At 62.3% G+C, this 12311-nt stretch overlaps 1 protein-coding gene across 1 annotated transcript; it reads left to right on the forward strand.

Annotated features, from left to right (window-relative positions):
* Positions 1–1604: 1604 nt before the first annotated feature.
* Positions 1605–11149, forward strand: LOC116629208 (adhesion G-protein coupled receptor D1-like). The gene is made up of 6 exons (XM_032399513.1): positions 1605–1619; positions 1685–1776; positions 5184–5310; positions 6527–6568; positions 7811–7903; positions 9108–11149. Exons 1-6 carry the CDS (start codon positions 1605–1607, stop codon positions 9201–9203), a joined length of 465 nt encoding a protein of 154 aa, XP_032255404.1. The 3' UTR covers positions 9204–11149.
* The last annotated feature ends 1162 nt before the right edge of the window (positions 11150–12311 follow it).

Below are 12311 nucleotides of genomic sequence, written 5' to 3' on the forward strand. Positions count from 1 at the left end.
GTGGTTTCTGCGTGTTCTGGTGCGGTTGGTCCTGCTGGGGCAGGACTCTGGGGGACAGTGAAGGGGAAGTCCTGCAGGAATCCTCAGAATCTAGACTTTACCCCAAAGCGTAAAGCCAAAAAGCATTTATTCAGGAAAGCAGCTGAGTCTCGGTGGAACGGGTGCTCCTGGCGGCCCCGCCTCCGGTCGCGGGGAGCAGCAGGGTGCTGCCGACGTGACGGCCCGCGGCTCTCAGAGCTGACTGTCCGTGGACTTCTGTGAGCGGCCGCTGTCTGGAACGCAGGCCCTGCACCTCTGGGGCCGCGCTCTGCCCATCCTTCCTCCACGTGGCTGAGTGCGGTTTTCTCGTGGTTGTAATGTGGCTGGCTGGGGGGGGAGGGCAGCGCTGCCGGTGAGTCCTCTCCTCCTCCCTGGCGCTGGGGGACTTCTGCTGGGATCCTCGTGCAGGTGGGAGAGGAGGGGGGTGACGGGGGTCCGCAGCCAGGGGCCAAGCTGCCCGGGGTGGAGGCGTCGGCAGAGACATGGAGCCAGGCTGCCCGCGACCCTTCGTTGGCGCATTGCAGTAGTGCAGGCTGGGGCTGAGTGGGGAGCGCCCCCCACCCCCGCCGTCCCGGGTGCTCCGTCCAGGGGGCGCACGGAGCCCTGGAGGACAGGTGGCCGGGGAGGGGAGGAGGGGCCTGAGAAGAGCTGCTGTGGAAGAGCCCTGAGTTTGTGGGGACTGCGGGGTGAGGTGCTGTTGGCAGCGGGGCCTCAGGGTGGGGCCCCGTGAGGAGCCTCAGGCGCAGCTGCCTGGGCTGGGCACGCAGCCCTGTGGGACCGGCCGCCGGGCTGGGAGGCCCCGCAGCCCCCCGGGACGCCCCGCAGTGCCGGCCGGTTCTGCTGGGCACCAGGCTGGGTGGGGAGGGCCGCTTCTCCCGGGAGGTCTGCCAGGGAAGGCCTTGTCCTTGCCCGTGGTCAGGCCTGGAAGTGCACCTGGGATTCTGGCCTGGAGCTGGACCCCTCAGCGACTTTGGCATCGACCTCCCGAGGTTTCCAGAGGGAAGAGAGGGTCCCGGCCGCAGCACAGCCCTGAATGCAGCGGCAGCAGAAGGAAATCCGCGCTCGCTTCCCCTTGCTGCCGGGCTCGGCCGGGGCCCCGTGGGGCTAACGCAGGAGGGACGGGTTGTGACGGAGCCGCTGCAGAGACCCCTCAGCCCCGCCCCCAGCCCATGACCCACGGGAGCACTGGGCAGGTGCAGGGGTGAGGTGCACTCAGCCTCGGCCGGGGTGGGGCCGGGAGTGAGAGCAGGTGGTGCACGGGGCCTCGTGGGTAGGATTCCTCGTCCTCGCAACGGTCTGTTCGCACGTGGGTGTCGACTGTTTCTCATCAGATCGGGAAGCCAGGGCACGAGCACGTGGTGCGGGGGCGCACAGACTGAGCAACGCTGGAGGGAGGTTGAGCCCCAGGCCTTGCCTTGCTGTGCTGGGGCCAGAACTTCCTCGCCGGCACAGATGTGCTCCCAGAGGTGCCGCTGCGCGCGCCAAGGGGCATGAGATGCTCAGGGACCCCTGGGGGTCGGTTTCTGCAGAGACGCCACCTGCTCACTCGGAGCCCTGGGCGCGGGATGGGCGGCTGCCGGGTGGGATCAGGGCTCTGCAGCTGCGGCCGTGGCCCTCACTGTGTCCTGATCCTCCCCTTGTGCAGGTCAATGTCGGCATCCTCGTTGCTGTGACCAGGGTCATTTCACAGATCAGCGCCGACAACTACAAGATACACGGGGACCCCAGCGCCTTCAAGTAAGTTGGACTCTGGGCCATCAGAGGTGGTCCTGCCTGCACAGAGCCGCTTGGGGGTAGTGGGGTGGGGGTCACTGGGGAGCCCGGGACTCAAGTCCTTGCTTGGCTGTTAGTCACCACCTCTGACCAGGACCAGCCCTTTACCAGGCTTCCTGCCCCATTCATAAAGCAGGGGGTCTACTAGATGCCATCTGGGGGCTGCTCCGTCACTGGGGTGAGAGGCCACTTGCAGGACCGAAGGAGGAAGATTCTAGATTTGGTCCTGTCTCAGCCCCTGCTATTAGCCCCCTCCGTGCCTTGCTCTCCTGTCTGTAAAGGGCTGTCATGAGGAGGAACCTCCTCGGGGTAGAACTTCCCGAGGTGCTCCAGGGCCGGCCCCCTGGGGAGGGACTCCCCCCACGCCCCCTGCCCTCGAGGGGTCCTGACCCCATACCAGTGAGGGCTGCACTGACTGCAAGTGACAGAAGACCCAACACAAACTGGCTGAAGGAAAGGGGGTTGATCCACACAGGGATCCACAGAGCCCAGGAGGGAGTCTCGAATTGCTTAATCCAGGGGACCCAGCTCCTCCTGCATCCTTCATCCCTGTGTCCCCCGTCGGCTTCCTGCTCAGATGGACCTGCCTCCTGGTGACACGGGAAGACCCTCCATCCCGTCTGTTCAGACAGAGGTCCTGAGCCTGAGCCCGGGGCTCTGGTCGAGTCACATGCCCACCCCGGAACCAGTCACAGCAGAATGGAAGTGACCAGTTCACCCGGGCCTGAGTCCCACGGTCCGTCCTGGCTCCGGGGTGCACTCAGCACCCCCAAACCACGGGCCAGGAAGTGGGGGAGGTGGCTCCTCACAGGGAACTTGGGGGCCGCTGTGAACATTTAGGACAGGGACAGTAGGCAGCTAAGTTACTTTAGCTACACTATATCTTTTCCGATCTGAGAGCAAAAGCAGTAAATACGTCAGCAGCAAATCGATAAGACAGTTATCCTGTGATGAATTCCCAACACCGTGAATGGGGCTGACAGGCAGCTCTGGCCCTCGGGGGGTTTCTCAGTCTCCGGACACCTTCGAGGGCAGCACCGTGGGGGCAGGAAGGGCCTCCCGGGTCAGGGAGCACGTCCGTTCTTCTTCCCTGGCGGGAGGAGGCAGGGGCTGGCCCTGTGGGGCTGGCCTGTCCCCGCCCCGCGGTGGCCTGGCCAAGGAGGACCCTGTCCCTCCCTCCCTGCAGCCGGGCTCAGGACCAGCCAGTGTCCCCAGCCCTGTCTCCAGCAGAAGGCCTGGCTCCACTGTCTGAGCCCGACCCCACCGGGACCGCGGCTCTCACTGCCCAGGGCGGCCGCAAGCTCACCCCACACCGTGCGCCCCGTCGTCCCCTGTCACGGCCCCCGGGAAGCAGCCTCCCTCCCTCCACCCCTGCATCTCTGCTCCCCGAGTGGAGGCTGGCCCGGGGTCAGGGACTGGGCACGGGGAGCACATTTCCGACTCTCTGCAGAACCTCGGCTGCTGGCCCGACCGCTGAGGCCTCCCGTGTCCTGCACCCGAAGGCCCAGGGTCGCGCTCCTCCCGGGAGAGCTCAGGCGGCGTCTCTGGACAGACGCGCGGCTCTGCGGTGTGACCCGGCTGCGTGACCGGTGCTGGGGCTTCTGTCCTCCAGCAGCCGAGCCTGGCTCCGCGGGGCCCTCTCACTGTCTTCTGGGGTCCCCCGTGTGGCCCGGTCCCCCCAGGCTCCAGACCAGGCAGGGGGTTGGCACCTGCAGCATCCTTGGTCGGCTTCTGGGCTCGTTCCTCCTCCCCGGCCCTTGGTTTCAATGTGGCCGTTTCCTCTGGGGGAACAACTGCACACTCAGTGACCAACAGGACGACGTGCTTCCTTAGGAGCCTGAAGGGGCTTCCGCGTCCTCCTCAGTCTTTGTTTCCTGGGGGAGTCCAGACTCCCCGGAGAGGAGCAGGGAACATTCCGTTTTCACAAGTGAGATCCAGGCTCCTGGGGGCAGGGGTGAGGCTGAGGACCACGAGGACCCCCCCCCGCCGCGAGCCGTGGGAGGACGGGGAGGAGGCTCATGTGGACTGAGCCCCACGCAGGGCCGGCCCGGGGAGCAGCGGGATGAGGTGCGTCCACCTGCCCAGGGCCTCGTCCCGGTGCAGGGACCTGCTCCTTCTGTGTGTGACGAGGGGACCCCGACAGCTCTGGCCGCGTTAACAAGAGGCCTCGGAGACCTCCAGCTGGACACGTCTTCCCCAAGATCGTCTGTTCCGATGCTTCAGTGTTTAAGAAAAAACAGCATGATTTGAGACCCATTTCTCGAGATGGCTCTTTTCCCATATGGATTTTCCAGGATGTAAAGATGAAGCTACATAGTCCATGATGCTTTGTTTCCCAGATTTGGGTGTTTTGACTGTATTGACTTTAGGAATACGTGGGGCTGCCACTCCCTGGGCAGCTGATCTGTGAGCAGCATTCTCTGGTTTTCGGGGTTTGTGGCCAGAAGCTGCCGGGGCCGGGGTCCTGGGTGTCGCACCAGGAAGCTCAGCGTGGCCATGTGCACCTCCTCCCAGAGATGCTGGATGTGTGCACGCTGGTCGGTCTGTCCCTCATTCACTCGCTCGCTCATTCCTCATTCAGCGGTCAGCTCCTGAGAGCCCGCTGGGCCCTGGTGCTTTGCTGCACTTAGGGGGTGCTGCGGTGCAGCCCCCGCCCAGCCGTGGGAGCTCGTGGTCTCACGAGGGAGGCAGGTGTGTCCGTGCGCCCAGTGCTGAGCGCAGCGCACCTCTGTCTGCAGGCCTCCTCTGAAGCCCGGGTGCACAAGCCCCGTGTGCAGAGCCGAGCTGCTTCAGAAGTCAGGGTAGACTGCGAGGTCTGTCAGAAACGGCTTGGAGCCCGGCGACCACGTGGGCTTGGCCTCGTTCGCTCGGCTGGCCCTCACTGGGGGCTGGCTGGGCATTAGCTCTGCTCTGGGCTTGCACACACAGCAGGGACCACACTCCACGGAACCCACATTCTGAGAAGCAGCCTGTGAGGCTGGTTCTGAGCATGCGTCCTACCCTGCTGGGCCCACACCGGAGCCCTGGCTCTGCTGTCCTCCGTGGGTGCCTGGGGTCAGCGTTTCCATCCAGCGCTGGGGCCGGCTGGATCCGGGTGATCAGCTGAGGGTGCCCAGAGGGCGTGATGGCTGCTGGGCGCCCAGTGCCAGCAGCAGGAGCGCGGGGGCAGGGCTGCTGGCTCGGCCAGGGACCCTGGCTCAGGTCCCAAGCGGCCCACTCCTCACCCAGGGTTCCCTGCAGGATGGAGACCAGGTCCGGGCCCAGCAGGGCTGTGTCTGCTCCCTTTCAGAGGCCTCACATTGAGAGGGCAGTCCCCTAGACCCACCTCACCTGCCTGTCCCTCAGAGTGGCCATCTCCACTTCTCTTTCAGGTTGACGGCAAAAGCCGTGGCCGTGTTGCTGCCCATCCTGGGAACCTCGTGGGTCTTTGGTGTGCTTGCTGTCAACAGCCAGGCCTTGGCCTTCCAGTACATATTTGCCATCCTCAACTCCTTACAGGTGAGCGCTCTGGGACTGCCAGGCAGGCTGTCAGCTTACGAGCGGGTGTGTGGAGCAGGTTGCCACCCGGGCAGGACAGAGACCCCCTCTCTGTTCCTGCCGCACGGGCATGCCCAAGGTCCGAAGACAGGTGCCGACGGGGCACGCACCAGCGTCTGTGCCCACGGGGCCTGCAGGGCCACCCCAGTTTGCAGCGGGGCTGCCTCATCACGCCGGCCGGTACCGGCAGGAGGCTCCCTGGGGCCTGAAAGGGAAGACAGTCTCATGTGTGCGGCCCTGGAGAGGGAGCCGGGCGCAGAGGGATGCTGATGGAGTGCTCCTCAGGTCTGGGTCATGGAGGGGCCGGGAAGGGGCAGCAGCCTGGGAACCAGAGACTTGGGGTGCTCAGAGCCTGCATCCCCAAACCCACACCCCCCCAAGAAAGGGTGGAAGTGAGTGCCTACCACCACCCACAGCCACACAGCTGAGCCACGGCTGAACCCTGGTGGGTGTGAGCACGGCCCACCCGTGCAGCCCTGGCTGCGGTCTGGGTCCTCCTGAGCAGACCGCATCTTACGGAGGCGTGTCGGGCTTCTAACTTGTAATCAGCTGCACGCGTTGTTTCGCTCTGGTGGTTTACAGAAAAATGTGATCCGTTGTCCTGGCCACAGCCCTTACACGCCCTGGGTCCCGGGGTACCTCACTTACCTTCTCTGCGTTCCAGTTCCTCCTCCATAAAATGGGAACAGTAACTGGACCCACGTCTGGGCAGCTTCGGCAGTAACTGAGATAAATCACGGGAGGGGCTGCCTAGCACTGGACGCACCGAAGCCGTCTGCAGAGTTCTGGGGACATCTTCATTCTCGTGCCCAGTCCACTGTTGTTATCATGCTGTCTGAGAGGAGGACGCCAAGGCTCAGTTTAGTTGACTGACGTCCTCTCCTTGATCCATCCCCCGCGTTTTCCTCATTCCTGGGTCTGTCCTGTCTGGGAATCTGCCTGTCTTTGTACCTTTGCCCCAACACCATAGTAGGTCACAGTGGTGCCTGCCCCTAGGCTAGATTTCACCGAGGGATCAAGGACCCCCTCCATCCTCAGGGGCTCCAGACCATAGGATTGTCCCCCAGCTCACCTGCAGGCTTCCCAGGAGTGAGCCACACCAGTGGCCTTGGGAGGGAGCCTCGGAAAGTGCCGTGACAAAATGCGAGGCCTAATCCTGTGTTCTCTTCCTCCCCAGGGGTTCTTCATCTTCCTTTTCCATTGTCTCCTGAATTCAGAGGTACGTCTGTTCTACTTCCTGAAAACGCGAAGCGGTGTTTTCATTTCTGAAAGGGCACAGGGCGCAGGAACAGTCTTGCCCATCGGGCTGGTGTCCGGGAGCGTAAACCTGAATAGGCTTTGGAGTTGTGTGCAGTGGGGGTGCTTTCTGTCAGCCCTTCTCCTGCATCCTGGTCGCTGAGCAACATCCAGGAGCCCCTTCCTGGCATCTCACAGGCCCTGCTGGCTCTGTGGAGGACCGGGGCGATGGAGACAGTGGGGGGCAGCTGACCTGCAGAATCTAGGCCTGCTTGCTTGCTGTCTGGCACATTAGGGAGAGATGTCCTTCCAGCAGTCCTCCCCAAAGGCATGAAGAAGCTGTCTGGGGCGTAAGAAGGAGGTCTCCTGACTATAGGGTTTAGGGGGGACTGTGTCACATGCCCTCCATGGGCACTGGGGCAGCTGGAGTGGGCTCATTCTCAAGTGCAGTCTGGGCATTGACCTGCCATGCACTTGGCCATGGGGAGGGTGGAGGCTGCTCCAGACCCCGTTCCCCGAGACCCATACTTACGCTTACATCGTGGGCTTGACATCTGAGACCCCACCAGGCTCGGTCATGGGGAGCTACCTCTGGAGTGGTGAGTGGGAACAGACGGAGAGGTACCCCCCATCTGTGCTGTTTCTGCAGAGGGTCTGTTCGTACAGAGATATAGGTCAGGCAGGAGGGAAGGGATGCTGCGGGCGGGGGGTGGGGGGGCAGGGTGAGTCGCTGAAGATGATGGTGACCAGTGGCGGAGGGGTCACATGATTGTCAAGCCAGGGAGCAGCCGAGCAGGGCCCAAAACTATGGTCCACAAGATGGGAAGGGGACGTGGCCTTGAGCCATGCATGGCCCACCCCATGTTTGCATTTGTTCACTTTCTTCCCCATTGTTTCTGCTGCTGGTCACACTCTGCCCCCTCCACCATTCCTTGTTGAGCATGTCCGGTGCCCTGTCCAGAACTGGCACGAGGCCAGCAGGGGCCACACCAGATCCAGCTTTCTCCCTCCACAGGCCCTGGTACGGTGGTGGGGACAGTCTGCACCTGCCGAATGAGGCAGCGAGTCTGGATATGATGCTTCCAAATCCTGCCCATACCCTGCAGTTGGTATTCTGGGACTTTATTTCGGCACAAAACCTAGGGTCCTTTGAGAACGACCTCTCATTGTTGCTGTTTCCACCACTGAAATTGCTTCTAACCAGCCCTCTGTTCTGCCTTCAAAGGTGAGGACTGCCTTCAAACATAAAACCAAGGTCTGGACCCTCACAAGTAGCTCCACCCGCAACACTAACGCGAAGCCCTTCAGCTCCGATGTCGTGAGTGCCCTGCAGTGTCTTGTCTGCATCCGCTGCTCTCGCTCCGATCCTGCCCTGCGTGCCCGCACCCTTACCCTCATGGGCCCGCGGGCTCTTGTCTTCTGTCCTTGTCACCTGGAAAGCCAGAGTGGCTTCCAGCTTTGCTGAGGTGCACCAGGCCTCTGCCCTCCTGGGCCTCCTAAACCCAGAGCGCCCAGTGCGCCTCTCCTTGCTTCCCTGCGCCTGACCTTGGCAGGCAGCTAGCTGCCCCGCTCGGGCTGGTGGTCGTGAGGCTCGGGTGCTAGTGGTTCCCGCCCAGCCCTTTCACGGTTGATGTGGCCGGCAGACGGCCTGTGCTCTGTGGTGACGTTATGCCCACGGCAGGGTCCTCTGTCCTGTGGTTTCCCACGACCTCCTGCCCACTTCCCAGGGGCACGACTTCCATGTTGACTTAGGAGGATGGAAGGATCAGTTGACCAGGAGACAGACCCTGGGCATGTTGCTGGTGTCCCGGGGAGGCATGAACGTCACTAAACCCTATAGTCAGGGAGCTCCTCCCCTGCAGGGGTCTCTTCCCTCTGCAGACACCCGAGAACGGGGGTCTTGGTGCTCAGGGATCTCGACAAGCCTGTCATCTCCACACCGGGCTTGGTTCGCCCTCCTGCGGGAAGTGCAGACACAAGCAGGACCCCCAGGTGCCTGGGCCAGATGACGCGTGTTCTCATGGCGCCTGCCTCTTGCATGAGCCCAGGGCCTGGCTCAGGGGTCCTCCCCTCAGGAGGAACTTCCCGGGCAGTGGGGAGTAACGGTGCCCCTGGTGCCGTGTTGAGCCACGGCCACCACCCGCATGTTCTGTTTACTGATGCGCGTGTGGCTCTCTCGCGCCTCCCACGGGCGGGTACACCTGGGAGCCAGGATCTGGTGAGCACTGTGCGCTCCTGTGACCCCAGAGCCTGCGGCAGGGGCGGGCTGAGCGCGGTGAGTGCACGGGGGTGAGTGCTCCGACGGGCAGGGGGCTCGAGTGAACGCGTGCAGGAACGCGTGCGCACAGCAGCTCGCGGAAGTGACGGGGGAGGGTGCCAGTGCAGAGACGGGGAGCAGGGGGCCCTGCTGGGGTGGAGGGGAGCCTCACGCAGCTTTCTGGCCCAGCGCTTCTGCACTCCCTGGGGCCTGGTTTCCCATCTGGGGACCGAGTCTTCACAGCTCACTCCTCTGTGATTTGCAGATGAATGGGACCCGGCCAGGCACCGTGTCCACCAAGCTCAGCCCCTGGGACAAGAGCAGCCATTCTGCCCACCACGTGGACCTGTCCACCGTGTGAGCAGGGAGGCCGCTGACTGGCCATCTTGCTGCTCAGAACACACCCCGCAAACTAAACACAAGAAACACTCTGCCTTCACCGTGGGACCCTCTCCTTGTTGCTGTCTGGATGTGGGGATCCTGGCCCCGTGACAGGCTTCCTCACCCCTGACCCTCCTGTGTGACAGAGCCCACTGCTGGGCCCGAAGCCTGATGCACGGTCGTGGGCGGCCCTCCCGGCTCTGGTCCTCCCGTGGCCAAGTGACTGTCCCCCGGGGCACCCGCCATGGGCACACAGGACCCTGGGGCTGCAGTACGAGGAGGGCAAGTTAGTCTGGGCGCCGTGATGGGCACTTGGGACCAGAGGGGCCAGGTCCTGTGGGGGAGGTGAGGGCCCCCAGGAACCCCCGAGGGTCAGGCGGAGGCAGACGGGTGTGTGAGGAGGTGAAGAATGTCCTCAACCTGCTGAATCAGCCGTCACAAGCTCTGAGAAGAGGGGCCCTGTGCAGGCTGGTGCCCCGCGGGCCACGCTCGCCTTCCAGTGCGAGGGCTTTGGGCTGTGGGCGCTGACCGCTCAGGCCTGGCCGCAGGTGAATGCCCCTTCTGGGGGAGGAGGGGGGTGGGCCCGCTGCGGGGAGAGCCCCCAGCCGCCCCCCCCCCCCCGAGTGCTCTCTCCACACTCACGGTCCACCTCGTCCCGGCCCCCCTGCGAGCACCTGAGCCCTCCCTCGTCCCGGCAGCCCCGCAGGGGTTTCCCACGGCCTCACTTCCCCGGAGCTTCCTGTTGGTCACCTGCAGACGCCTTCTGTGTCTCACGGGCAGATGCCCATGGAGGGGAGCGAGCGCGTTCCGTGTGGCCGCAGAGGCCGACTGCCGCCGGCAGGGCTGCTCGCGCCACGGGCCTGGGGAGGGTGGCCTGACGGCTGTGTCTTCCAGTTGCTGTTGGTTTGTGAGCTGGGGCTGGGTGCCCTAGGAAATGGGGTGGCCGTTACCGCTGTGTGTGTGGGCAGGGTCCTTGGGACACCAGGGCCTGTGACCTTAGAAGCGCCCCCAGTGCCATTGACTATGGACACACAGGCTGGGAGAGCTCAGACCGGGGCGTCCGTGGTGACGGTGTGTGTGAGCATGTGGCTCAGAGGGTCAGACCTGTAGCCGATACTGGAGAATCTTCTGTAAGCTGTGACCGCGGTGGCACCAAGCCCTGCTCGCCCCACACGCCCGCCCGTTCTTGGGGGGCCTTCCCTCCGTGGTTCTGCGTGCCCTCCCCCTCCTGCTCAGGTGCCACCCCGATCACTCACTCACCCACAGGCATGTCCTGCACGGGGAGGGGTCTGACCGAGAGCCACAGTTCTTGCATCCCCGCGAGGCCCCGGGGCCAGCAGCCGACCCAGCATGGGTGACGGCGGCAGTTTCCTCTGTGTGGCCCCCGGGGCCGGGCGGGGGGCTGGAGCGCTGCTGAGACCCCGTGTGCGTAGTGAAAAGCCCGAGTGTGCCCAGCCCCTGCCCAGGCTTCCTCATGATTCCGGAAACCAGACCACTTGTAACTGGGCTTTGGATCCTCGTCATGCCCACAAGCACCTAGAAGTGAGAACACTGTATTCCTGAGATCTACGCTTGGAGTTTCGTCTCTTTCGTCTCTGGTGAAGCAAATCGAGTAAGAACTGTCTTTCCTTTAGGAGGAATCCTGTGTTTTACGCTCAGCATATTCACTCTACGTAGCTAATATATCAAGGGAAGTAATGAACAAACTTTTTATTTCTAATGAAGGAAAGCAGTGCACTTTATTTATAGGCTATAGACTTTGGCTTCTGCTTTGTTATCTACACATAATTTGGCCAAAGATGATAAATTGGAAAGAATCGTGTGTTTAGAGTAGTTCACAGCACAGGAAAAATGATGAATGCCACTAAGTAGTGAAAACATGTTGTGATTTTTTATGAAATAAACTCTCAATGTCCTTAAGATGAAGTGTGGTCCTAAAGTTTTTTGCTTATAGGAGGTGAGCGGGATGGAGTCTCAAGACAAAAATCTGTGGAGAAACGCACATGGGTGACATCCTGCCCTGGGATTCAGACATTTACCTACTGGGTACCTGGCACATCCTAGCTCTGGGGACACCGTGGTGGACGACACCCCGGCTCTCGGGAGCCTCCCTCCCCGGGCAGGGCGGCAGGGGGCGAGCACCAGCCCCTGGGCCTGGGGAGGGAGGATGGGGGGAGGGTCTGCTCAGGCCTGTGTCCCCCTGCGTAGGTGTGTGGCGTGCGGGAACCTCCGTCGGCCCCAGCCGCCCGGCCCTGCGCACGGCTCTCCCACACGGCTCTTGCATCCCTGCAAACAGGCGGACGCGCCTTCCTTGTCCTCATCGTGTGCCCCCTGCCGCCGCCCGCATGCAGACTTCTCTTCTCAACCACTTTCCGAGTTGCTACGTGTTGTTCGTGATTCTCCTTGTAGCGGATGAGCGTAAAACATCGAGTTGTGTGCCATGTTTTACCAAGCCGGTGAATTGTCTTACGAGGAGGTGATTTCCATGCTTGTGTGTTACATGCAGCACGTACGTGTTTTCTGGGTACGCCTGTTACGTTACTCTTCTGATGTATTTTGTATCCACATGTACGAGGCAGCGGGATCGATAGACACTGATGTCTTTGATGTCTTTCTGCTTATGGCTTTTTTCCCCATGTTATTTTCCAGGTTAAAATTTCAAATTGGTTTTCTGCATCGAAAAGGAAGTAATCCCAGGGCTCCTGAAACATTTTGCCCGTTGTTTACCAACAGCTGTGGGGTCAGTGCTCACTGCCCCTGAGAGATGACAGATATGTTACCAGCAGGGAGTGTTTGCTGTCCGTATTCCTGGTGTCGGCGTAGTGTGTGTGAGCCGGCCCTCATCTGCGTCTCTGATCCCTGAGGGGCTGCACGGGTCTCTGTGCCTCTGTCTCCTTTCCTTTCTCTCAGAAGGGGGCTGGCAATTCTGGATGTCCAGGGGGATAAAACGTGTCCTTCCGGTGGGCTCTCACCTGCGCGCCCGGAGCGCCTCTCGATTCTGTGCTCCTGTGGTTGGTGTGGAGTGTGTGTGGACACGTCCCCGAGCCGCAGCAGGATGGCCGTGGGTCAGAGGCCTCCTGCTCTCAGA

Source organism: Phoca vitulina, unplaced genomic scaffold (genome assembly GCF_004348235.1).
Source record: "Phoca vitulina isolate PV1807 unplaced genomic scaffold, GSC_HSeal_1.0 scaffold387, whole genome shotgun sequence".
Taxonomy (NCBI): domain Eukaryota; kingdom Metazoa; phylum Chordata; class Mammalia; order Carnivora; family Phocidae; genus Phoca; species Phoca vitulina.